General features: G+C 42.6%; 1 protein-coding gene across 15 annotated transcripts in view; it reads right to left on the reverse strand.

Moving 5' to 3' along the window:
• Positions 1–2127: 2127 nt before the first annotated feature.
• MTMR1 (myotubularin related protein 1) overlaps positions 2128–12448 on the reverse strand; it is a 51461-nt gene continuing 41140 nt past the window's right edge. For 14 of the 15 annotated variants that reach the window (XM_072981070.2, XM_020801000.3, XM_078380597.1 and 11 more), the window contains 2 exons: positions 12139–12315; positions 2128–3279 (listed from right to left, as the gene is read on the reverse strand). In XM_072981070.2, the coding sequence (XP_072837171.2) occupies positions 3121–3279; positions 12139–12315 (336 nt within the window). In that variant the 3' untranslated portion in view covers positions 2128–3120. The remainder of the gene's footprint in view (positions 3280–12138; positions 12316–12448) is intronic. The other variant, XM_078380601.1, reaches the window with a different exon arrangement.

Raw genomic sequence — 12448 nt, forward strand, 5'->3', positions numbered from 1 at the left:
TACTGTGTATGTGTTTGTGTGTCTGTGCATTCAAACAAGAGGGTCCAATAGTTTTGCTAAATACAAGGGATAAGATAAAAGCTCCTGAGTTTCTCTTCTGAGAGGAAGTCAGGCCACTGACTCTGCTAAAAGGGAATAATGCTCGGGGGACTCGTGAAAAGCGTCTCTCACCCAGCACACGTTAAGGTGCTTTTCTATTGCCCACTTTCAGCTGACAGAGAAAAAGCGGAGGTTCCCCCCTCCTGTTAAAATGGGGTGAACAGGAGACTCCCTTGTTTTGTGTCTTTGAGACAAAATGAGCCCAGGATGCTACAACCTTTGACTGTTCCTCTCGAGACCGAAAGTTAACAGCTCAGTCGTAGGCGGAGGAAGGCTCCTGCCATACCAGCTCTTCTGAAAGCTGTCACACAGACAACCTGCAAAGCCAAAGTAGGCCTCAAGTGGGACTTCAGATGTTTTTCTCTGAACAGCTGAACGCTACACTGCGTTCCCAATTGTTTCTGAAAGCTTTCGAAACTGTTTTGAAAGCTAGCCGAAGTGGGGCTGTTTGAGGAAACGGAAGCCTGAATACCTGGAAGGCAGGCACAACCTAGTGCTTCAAAAAAAAGGGCAAAAGGAACAAGCCGGAGGCCACCCACAGGGGTTGACCAGCCAAGCCAACAACCTGCGGCCTGCCTCTCTCATTTCAGAACCATTGTTCACCGGCCTTATTAAACTGCAGACGGCTAATGAGGGATACAATTCCTACTGTATCTCCTCTCTCCAATCTGTCCCACCCATGCCTGCCTCCCTATTGCTGGACACATTTTTGTGAATATAGGAAAGGGAGGTGTGTGTGTCTTTGGCCCTTGGCCATGATGCATGCAGCCTCCAAAGGCCAGCCATGAAACAAGAGGGCCCTTGGGGGAGATACCGCTCTCCTGATCTGAAGTCGTCTCCTGCGGTAGGAGATGAAGAATGTTACCGCCATGCTACTCCACCCACCCCAACCCTTCAGTGTGTACCAAACAGTTAAAAACCTTGCACTGGAATGGAATTCAAGGAGTTTAAATGCTTACCTGTTATTAGCAGTTTTCCCCCTTCTGAAATACATCTGAACATTAATTTAGCGTCTAAGGAGCAGGCGTCTGTTTTACAGTTCTAAGACACTTCCACCAATAAGTGGACTTCATAGGATTTTCATGAACAACAGCAAATTTACTGTTAGAAGGGGAACAGCTAGTGGTGAAAGAAAACACTGCATCATAAATGTCAACATCTGGGCATGAAATCAACATGGATCAAAGAGAAAAGATCTCCGTGAGGACTGGAAGAGACTGAATAACACAGTTGTGAAGGGGTAGCAACCAGGCTTTTTGCAGGGGAGATCCAGAGAACAGGTCCTGTAAAGTCAACAACGGAACCTCCCCTCCCCAGCCCGTAATGCTACCCAGCCTTTCCCAAGCCAGGGAGTAGCAATCCAGCACCTGAGACACACACACACACACTGGAAGACAGCCAAACTAAACAGCAAGTGTCACTCATGCAAGCGCTGTGGGGGACTGGCAAGCTTATTGCAGGCATGGCAAACTTTTTTTTAGCAGGGGATTCGGGCCAGAAGTGAAGCGGGACACAGACATAATGTGCACACATCATTCACACATGTGCACAGAGCAGTCCCCAAAGTGGCGGTTCTGTAGCAGTGAAAAGGGAACTTCTCCTTGAAGGTGCTCCAGCATCCTTGAAGCCATGGCTCACAAGTAAAGATGGGCGCAAACCTTGGTTTGGAGCTAGGTGCTGTGCGTCCCCTTCCTACACCTCCCTGGCTGGACCCCCCCCCCCCCACACACACACACTCAGGCGAGGCGGGACAGGCAAGCCCATGCTCCTGCTGGGGACTGGCTGAATTGCCGAGGAGGAGGAGGAGGAGTGTGTGCCAGCTGGTGAGTGTGGCATTGGCCACGGAGGCGGAGGAAGGGAACGTGTGGCACCTGTAGTACGAACTTCCAAAATGAGGTTCATGCCCATCTCTGCTCATGAGGAAGCCAACTCTCTGCATATCCCTTGTCCTTCCTGATGGAGGAATCAGGAATCAAAAGCTACGGTTCTTCACTCCTGTTTTGCTTAGAATAAAACGTCTAGAACGGCTTTTACAAAACCATGCCAGACTTTATTATCCCCTGCAACTCAATTATAATTGCTTTCTTTAAAAATGTTTTTTTTTAAAATATCATCATCCCAATCACCACCACCATCACAACAGATTGTTTTCTCCAGTCTGTTTGAAGTATTTTCGGTATGCCCTGATTCCATAGGACTGTCTCAGCTTGCATAGACTTGGATGCAGGAAGAATAACAGATGGCTCCTGTATACAATTCTTTTGAAAACTGGGGCTAAGATAAAGAAAATATTTGGATCTGCCGTTCACACATCTAGATGTTTTAGTGAGACAAAAATTCCATTTGTAACTGAGGGGGTTTCTCTATATAAATTAATTACGTGATTGAATCAATTCAGCATTTCACTCAATGAAAGTGGACAATAACTACAGAACACTTGAAAAAATATTATTCGATAATCTAGGCTTCAAAGATTATTTAACAACAGCCTGGTGGCTCACAGGTGGCAAATCCTGTCTATTATTTTAATGGCATGTTTATTCAAAATATACAACTGTGTATAGTATTAAAAAATTAAATTGTTTTCAAAGTGCATTGTCAGATCATACACAACTATTCCAAGAAACACAGTTATCTGCTGTGGCTTTTGCCTCCTCTCTCAAGAAAAAAATGTGCATCAAATACCAAGGAAACCAAATGAGGTCCCCCTCTTAGAAACTATGGCCACTTGGCAATTTTGTCAGGAAACACTAAGAAAGAGCGTGTTCTTCGCACCATCAGCCTGGCTTCTGACTGGCCTGCCACAGGTTGCTTAAGATAAAGTCAATTGTCAATTCAGTTAGAGGCCTCAAAAAGACATACGGGGGGGGGGGGGGGACTAGCAACCAGTGTACTGGGCAACAAAATACATTTGGCCTTTTGGTGAGGCAGGCACCAGGAAGAGGCAAGGCTGCCCCATAACACTTAGGCGAAAGGATGTTCTCTTGGTGGGATCTGTGTACCTTGACCTTCGGCCTCGCGCTACACAGAGGTGTGCACTGGTGTGGCTGCAGGAGACGAGCCCCGGTCAGAAGAGGACGAAATGGAGCGGGTTGCTGCTTCCCGTTGCAGTTCTTCCACTCTCTTCTGAAGCTCAGCTCGGATGGCCAGGAGTTCTTTCAGGTTCTGATGAATTGGCATCTGTTGGAAATTGAAACTTTTTTTAAAAAAATATTAACACGCTTTTTATCTACCAGCATATAAAAAAAGAGAGAGCAAAAATTAAAAATAAAATAAAAAAATTGGTGCTCCCACGTTTCTTTTGAAAGTGATGCTCTGAATAAAATTTGCTCTCTAATAAACACGTCAACTCATCCAGGAGGAAGGTTAGAATTAACAGTACGGCAAAACAAGCAGCTGCGGAACATGAACGCTCTCCGTGCTGGAGGCCATCAGAAGGGGAGAAGGGGCAGATGGGTCTCCTTTGGCAGGGAGTCCCAGAGTCGAGACACAACCACAGAGAAGGCAATTTCTTCTGGATGAAATCCCCGCTCTCGCTATTGGCCCTTGAATCAACTCCTCCTCGAATCAATTATATCTTACTTAATAAATGAGTAGCAATGCCTGGTGAAAATTAGTGGGACGGGCAGGGAGTGACTGCAGAAGAATGGCACGCCATGTTAATACCCTCTTTCATTTTTGTTTTTTTTAAAGTTTTTGTGGTCAGGAAAATGAAAAAGGTCCCCTCTGTTACGGACTGTAATCCAGAAAACTCCAGTGTTGATTCAATGCCACATTAGTTTTAATACAATTTTTTTCCCCTTAAGTTTCAGAACAGGTGCTAATCATTCCCATGCAAATCAAGAGGACAAGCGAGGTAGAGGTGGGCACAAGGATTGTGGACAGGTATATATTGGAACCAAAAAATGCAGCATTCACACCAGAATCAAAGAACATGAGACACACCACAGACTAAAACAACCTGAAAAATCAGCAGTGGCTGAACATGCCCTAAAACAAGCTGGATATGAAATTCTATTTCAAAATACTGAAGTACTGGACAACACCAGCAATCATTATGTTAGACTGCACAGGGAAGCCACTGAAATCCATAAACATCAACATAGCTTCAAAAAAGAGAGGAAAGTCTGAAACTGAACAAGGCCTGGCTTCCAACACTGAAAAATACAGCCTGCAGAATGTCAACAAACTCTATCCAGCCACAAGGAATTGGGATCATTGCGCAAAAGAGACCAGCTAAAGACACCCATCAACCACAGTGACAGATAATCTCTCCTACTTATCACAATACATCCACAACAAAACCACGCTGATCACCCTATCTCCTGAATAGGACAAAAGCTGTTCCCACAAGCTATAAATACTCAACTATCCAACAAACAGCAACAGAGCATGGACAGAGTTCCTACTCCAGGCCTCTGAAGATGCCGGCCACAGAGACAGGTGAAATGTCAGGAAGAACAACCTTCAGAACATGGCCAAAGAGTCCAAAAAAACCCACAACAACCAATTTAGAGGGGTTTTAGTCTGGAGTTTCTGGGCATCTCTACTGAGGGAATATCTACACTTCAGGACACTACTGCGGCTGCTGTGAAATGGGTGCTAGATGCATCTTGCTTTTGCATGCCGTCATACCTGCCTGGTTGGGCCCTGATGCATTTTTGCAAAGAATAAAATGATCTTCTCTCAATGCCAGGTACAAAAGCTGGCTGAACTGGCAGGTGAGTCTTTCCAATACACCTGGAAGCAGTGGGTAAGCTCAGAGGTGCTGGGGAGGCTGCATCTCCAACGCTTTGCTGTCACCTTTTCGTTTCTGCAGCTGGAAACAATGGCCTCACTCTACCTGATGGGAGGAGGGCTAACCCGAATACCTGCTAACTCCGAATTTTTGCACACACATTATTACCAACGCCTCATAAATGGCCATTTTGTTTTCTCCAGCATTGGTGTAAACCTCAGAGTGACACAGTAAGAGGCTAGGGGAAGAGAACCTGTTGTTTGGCCAACCTATCGTGAAGGTCGCTGGCCGCAGGCTACAGAAGGCTTCCTTAGTGCTGCACCACTGGGGTTTGAAAAACCATTCTCGGCCTGCACAGCATGGACAAGGGTCCTTCGCAAGAACAAAAAAAGAAGACAAAGAGGAATACACCTTTGCCCATAAGGCTTTGCCTTCCTTGCTCAGTAACGAGCCTCTTTTCCTATCCAGGAGAAGGGCAAAAGCCCACAGACCAGAGAACATTATTTTCAGGCAAGCTTTTCAAGCCTGATGGGCAAAGAAAGAATCTGAACCAATTTCTGGTTTCTGTTCAAGCAGCTTTTGCAATACTGGCCTCCTGAAATAGGTGTGCATCTCCTTTTGTAAATTATTAGTGTCACTGTGGACGGCTTATGGTCTGCTGCTAGGCAACGCTTCACAAGCACTACATATTCCCAGTTTTGCAAAGCTGAACATGTCCAATGTGAGGAAGGGAGACAAAACCCACACCTGTTCTATTCCGAGTGCCCACATGTGGCCATTTAATCCAGAAGTGGACTAGACAGATTTCTACCATCCATCTCTATTTATGTTCGTACACCCACACCCAGAACTACTTTGCACCAATCTAGCTATAAAACTGATTAAGCAACTACTCAATAACTCTTGGAGTTCTTCCTTAAGTAATTTAATTAGGCTACGAAGATAATAGAAGTCATTAGCATCAATAAACAGGAAGATTAATCTTCCCACTATATACGTTCAGAAATTAGCTGACTTCTAAAGGTAATGCTTCTTCCATTTTTTTTATACTTGTTTAAAAATGGAAAAATAACCACGAATGCACACTATTAAAAGAATATTAGAAACTGATCATCAAGCAGCTTTCAGCGATAAAAAGGGCATTGTTTATTGGCAATTCAAGGAAGCACATGTCTGGAGTAACACTGCGCAGGCAAGAGGCTTGAATGTGGTGGAACAGAGGCTGTATTTTAAGGAAGGAACAATTCAGTGAGTAAACACCCACCATTTACTTCCAAAGGGGCAGTGGCATTATTCTGTTACAGCAATAAGATCACAGCGTGTCTTGTGGCACCTTAAAGCACTAACAAATTTTATGTATTGGGCATAAGCCTTGTGTTGAAAACCTCTGAGAAGCTGAAGAAATACCTGCCGAAGCTTATGCCAAACAGCTTGCAAGCCTTTATGGTGTCACAGGACTCTTCGTTGTTTGCACTGTATATCCCATCATCTCCATCCTGTATGCAATCTCTGATGAAAAGGTAAAATGCGCACAACCAACTAACCTGGAAAGAAGCGGTAGGTTTTGTTTCCCAGCAATTACATAAAGAACTTCTTTACTACAACGGTTTTAGGTTGCATCTCACTCAGCCTATTTGAGGATGTGATAATTCTTTTTTCCATTCGGTTAGCAATTAAAGCAATTTCATGTCATGATTTATTAAGTGTTTAACAGGGCCCTTACACTGCTCCTTCTGCGTAGCTAATTATAAGAACCCAACCCATGAATTAGAAGTGAGAGATCGCATCCCAGTCCTATGGAAAAGATGGCAATATAAAAATTGTGTGAAGACACGACATGGACCCCAAAGCTCCTGTATCACAACTAAAGCTACCACAAACCCACACAGATTCAATGTGGCAGCTAAAAAATTTTTTTCCTTTGAAAATATCTCAGTGGAGATATGGATGAGGATTGCACCTATTTTCTTCTGCTCTTTTACCATTGTGAAACACACAAGGATGACAAAATCCATACCAACAAGATACGCATAAAAGGCAGTATAATAACCATTCACTTACATTGCTACCTGCTCTTAACTGTATGAAAGTGACTGTGTTTGCCTTCACTTTCCTTTACTAGCTCAATGACAGCTATTCAGATGAAAATTGTTCAGCAGTGAATGTATTTCATCTTCTGTAGGCTCTTTTAAAAATGTTTTCACCACTGGAAAAACGCTACAGAATTGAAGCAACTATTTAAAACCCACTGCTTGATTTTTAACCTGACCCCCATCTCCGTTTTTGTCGCTGCTATAGAGGAACGCGGCAGAACTAGGGAACTCTGATTTGCTTCCCTTGGGGGCTGGTAGTGGAAGATTCCCCCCCATTTTCCCCAACAAGGGTTTAAAAGCAGTTTGAGTACTTCTCCTTCGGTGTATGTGCCCCCCCCAACACCACCCTGGTCTACAAGGTTTGGTGGGTTCTTGAAGGCCTGCAAGACACATCAGACCAGAAACTGTAAGGAGATAAAGTAAAACTGTGTACATGCAACAAGCCTGCCCAACAGATGATTTAACAGGTGATCCTGCCCAACAGGACACCCCATCCCCTCACAGCTTCTACAGAACAATGTTCCACACTTGTTTCTGTCCATCCCTTAAAAATAAGGGGCTCTAAGAGAACTGCTTCCACGCACTAAAACAACACATTTTCACAACCAGTCTGATGGCCAAAGGATGAAAACAGCACAAGCACGCTTGATCAACATCTTTAAAAAGGTGTGCTTTAGAAGCACACTGGGAATACAAACTGAACAGAAAAAGAAGTCCTGAATTTAGCTCAAATTGAAAAGAGATTATACACTTAAAAGGATGAAAAGAAATAGGGACTATGAGAAGGAAAAGAAGTAACAAAGGAACAAATAGGCTGTAGGCATCAAAGCAGCCCATCATTATTTCAGGAAAGAAAAATACGTTTAAGATTAGAGAAAACAAGAAAACAATTGTGAGCATACAGAGCTACCTGCAAATTTAGAGTAGCTATTCAAATGTAGCCAGTTTGAAAGGCAGAATGACTATAGGACAGAACATATCGGCATTAAATAGCCAAATTGTGTTCAAAAATAATAAGAGTATACTACACTTGTTGAATTTCATCTACTTTTTTATAATTCCATTATTTAAAAAAACATTTGGTTTATGAATGTGGGATATTGTGCTTCATATCCACAATTCAAAACACTAGGAAAGGGCCTGATATTGCTGTACAGTATCAAGCCCGCCTTGCCAACAGGAAAAAAGATGCCAAGCTTTGCATAGCAAAGGGCAGTCTGAATGTTGACAACATCCATGGTAGCAGTCGAGATGGTCTACAGGACCAGCACAGGCCTTGTGCTCACTACTATTCATAAAGTGACACCAAGCAAGGGACAATTTCAGAAATTGACTTGTTTTTTCATTATTTAACAACAATTCACACAAACACAAATTAATTGTTCATGGCTGCTGAAATAGGACCACGGAAGAACTAGCAGCCTCTCCAGGTTGCTGAGTGCAATTTTCTAGCACGTTCATCTCAGAGGTTAAGTCTCACTGCATTTACTGGGGCTGACTCCCAGGGAAGTGTACGTAGGAGTGCAGGCACATTCTCTAATCCAGTGGTCCCCAACCTTTGGCCTCCAGATGTTCTTGGACTTCAACTCCCAGAAATCCTGGCCAGCAGAGGTGGTGCTGAAGGCTTTTGGGAGTTGTAGTCCAAGAACATCTGGAGGCCCAAAGGTTGGAGACCACTGCTCTAATCAATTTCTATTCTCAGATGTTCCTTCCACAAAGCGGTTGCTACCCTTCCAACTCAAATGCTTCTGGAAACCAGATACCCTGTGAACTGACCAAATCGGAATTCTTTCCAACAGGAGGTTTCAGGATTCCAAGGCAAGTTTCCATGAAGCTTTCCCACCGGATTACTGGTGCTCTGTCTCTTCAAACTGCACTCCTATATGCAGAGCACTTCCATGCCGTTGTTATCAGGGGGCTTTACTGTCAATCCATACTTTATGCCATTGTGACAGTTTGCTGATTTGCACATTTGTTAATAAAGCACTTATTTATGCAATGAAGGTGTCTGATTAAAACATCTGAGAATAATGCACTGTTTTTAATTTTTTACTGATTTCCTTTAAAATGACTTCACTGATCTCTAGTATATTAGGTTTTTTCCAGCCTGGCTATTATATTCCTATGTGTACCATATAAGAAGACAAAGCTTGTCAGTTTGCCCAATCTGCTTATTTATATATAGGTTTAACCAGTGCTCAATAGAAGGGGACTGGCATCTTGCGGGATTTGGAAACTATACTTCTATTGGTTTTAAATTTGTAAACTGCTCAGAGTAGACCTTTGGTCTAGATGGGTGGAACAGAAATCCAATCAATCAATAAATAATTCCCTACATACCCATTTCTTTCCACAAATCACTAATTCAAAGTGCCCTTGATAAAGTATTTCCCTTCCAGGTATTTTAGGAAGAATGCCTACATTTCCTCAATAAAATATATAATCAGAACACTGAACTACAGTGTCAGCTACGGTCTACTTTTGACAGGAGCCTAGACACATTCCAATACAATACAACTTTTATTGTTGCTGTTGTTCAGACACTGGCCTACCTAGAGTTGCCAACCAAATCAATATAGAGAATTTTCTCTCAACTAGTCAGTAGAGTGCAATTCCTGAGATTTTGCCATTTTTAACAGACTCTTTTCTAGAAGGATCCACCCTCTGGAAAGAAAAGCTGAAAGCCATAGCAGGTATTAAGGTATCTTACAGAGAAGAGGACTGGGATAAACACCTTTCCAAGCAGTCATAAAAAGGAATCCTGCTTACAAAAAGGGGAAGAAAAATAAGAGTCAGCACAAATGGATACTCCAGGTTGGCGACGAAATGAGACTTTCTAATAGGTCCTATGAGGCAAATTGTGACTATGTGGCTTGCCTGCCTCAAATTTCCTCCTAGTACAGCAAAATAAAAGCTAAAGGCAAAAAGATGCCATGCTAACTGGAAATGAGCCACATTTTGAAATCTGGGCCCTGACAGACTTTAATAGGAAGAAGAGAAACCAATCAGAGAACTAGCCCTGCTACATGTACGCCATCCTACACTTTTAAGGTACTGATTCAAAAAAAAAAAAAAAAAGGGACAGGGCTATAATCAGAGATAGGGAACGGGTTGCTCTTCAGAGGTACAGTAGCTGAACTAAAGATCAACCCTTAGAGGCTTCCAACCCCAGTCGGAACGGCAGCAACGTAAAACAAAGCATGGCTCTCTTTAGAAGGATAGTTCCATTTTGTCATCATCACGCCAAGTATCTGGGCCTGAGGAGAGAGGTGGCCTAAGTTTACTACATGTGGCATGACAATCAATAATACAGTAGGTCCAGGATTCCAGCCTCCATAGCTGCCACCTTGGCATAAACCGCCATGGTCCTTGAAAAAGGAGCAGGACTCTATATGTCAGATCGCCTCCACTGTCAGAGGGAGTGCCCCAAAGCCATTCCAATCGTAATTCAGTTCAACACAAATTCAAGGGGAGAGGGCTATTGAAGTAAGGTCCCGCTCACAACAGCATGCAGGCTAGTTTGAAGCTATCTGCTCATCATCTCATGACTTGTTGAATAATAAACCATCACAGGAAGAATGTCAAACAACCCATAAAATTTAGCCAGAATTAAGTGCATCTTCTGTTCTCTCTTGATTCTTAGTTCTCCAAATGGTACCCAGAACTTGCAGAGATGGGACATGTCTGCTTTTCAAGACACAGCTCCTAGAAACCTATAGCCAGCAGACTGCCATTCTGGGACTAGCACTAACATTCTGGGAGCTGACGCCTAAAAACCTAAACATTTCCCCATCACAAGAAGAAAGGAAGGTAATCACCTCATGCTGGATGGATAGAGAGAGATCATGCTCTGCCGTGGAGTTACTCAGCATGTGAAGAAAACTCATGGGAATGGCCAATGTCAGTCTACACTGAGCTCTGGAGATTTGGAAGGAGGAAGTGAATGTCTTACCACTTTCAAATGCCTCCAAAGTCTATCACAGACTAGCTGGAATCCTATTGTACAACTTTATGCCACTCAAGTCTAGTGATGTCATCAGACACAGCCGATTAGAAGGAATTAAAATCTTCCTCTTCCGCATCCTCAGGTTCCAGGGATCCCTTTTGTTCGGGGGAATCCTTTGGGCGCTCTGGGACAGGGGAAGGATGCCTAAAAAGGGATGCCTAGCAATTCCTGGAACATGGTGAGGATAAGATTTTAATTGCCCTCATACAGCCATGGCTGATGACACCAGATCTGCCCAGCATAAAGTTGCACAAGAGGATTCCAGCCATGTTCAAAATCCCTTTTCTCTACCCCATCAGACTTCTATTGCAGGTGCAGAATCAGTGCAACCACAGCCACCGAAAAGTTTTGCAGCCTTCCATATAGATCATTTCTGCATACTCTTTTCATTGCCAGGACAAAGCCTATTGGGCTGCCTAATTTGTTTTTAAATGTGTCTAGAAAATAGTGTGGGTGTAATAGTCCTTTTTATTTATCTTCTGCTCTTGTTCATGTGGTTTACTGTGACCCTATTAAGCTTATAATATTTCTAACAGCATATTTCAACTACCGAGTGCCATTAGATGAATATAAATACCCGTACATCTGCTTATAATTAATGTAAATATAGAATGGCTTAAATCCAGTAGTTAGTTATCCATTTTTCAACTATACGACTGCCACAGTTTTATAAATACCATAAAGACTGTATTAAAAATAATTAAACATTTGTCAATATTAAAATATGACTAAAAACAAATTGTAAGCCCCTTTTAAAGACAGCTAAAAATCTCTAAATTTAATAAATGTAACATCCCTGAGACCCCAATTGTTGCTTAAAAGCACACCTGAAAAGGAAATAAGTCACAACGAGAAGAGGCCCACAGAACCAACGGAATGCGCGGTGAATCGGACTCGCCAAGCCCCTTCTGATTCAACGAGCCTATTATAATTGCCACTTACTACTGGATTTTAGCCAGTGAATACATTTCCAGTAGCACTTCACTGTTTAAAATGTAGCATGCCAACTAGACATAAAAAGGATAAATTATGGCAATTGATTACATTCCTTTAATTATTTTATCACATCATGTAAGCAATGCCCAGAAGATTTTGAGAGTTGGTTTATTTCTAGATCTTATCCCTAATATGTAAAAAAACAAACAAACAAACAAAAAAAAAACAAAAAAAAACCATACCAATCTGTTTTCCACAAAACATACCTGAGGCCTCATGCGTGGATTCCACCGTACATAATAGTTTACCCATAATTCTAAATGGCTTAGGCTGGCAACTGGATACAGGACGTGGTTTTCATAATTTACAAAGAAAGGGTTACTGAACTCATCAAGTTGACTATTAATGTAGGACCACAGAGAGACCGTCCTTGTGTTTATTTCCTGGAGAGAAGGGTGAGAAGCATTTTGTCAAGCATCCTTAACAACAAAGCTCAGCAGTAATTTTCAAGCATCCTTCATTTGGAGAACAATTTCTACAGCAAATCTGTCAGCACAGAAACCCCTGAGCATCTTC

The sequence above is a fragment of the Pogona vitticeps genome, chromosome 11 (assembly GCF_051106095.1).
Source record: "Pogona vitticeps strain Pit_001003342236 chromosome 11, PviZW2.1, whole genome shotgun sequence".
NCBI classification, from domain to species: domain Eukaryota; kingdom Metazoa; phylum Chordata; class Lepidosauria; order Squamata; family Agamidae; genus Pogona; species Pogona vitticeps.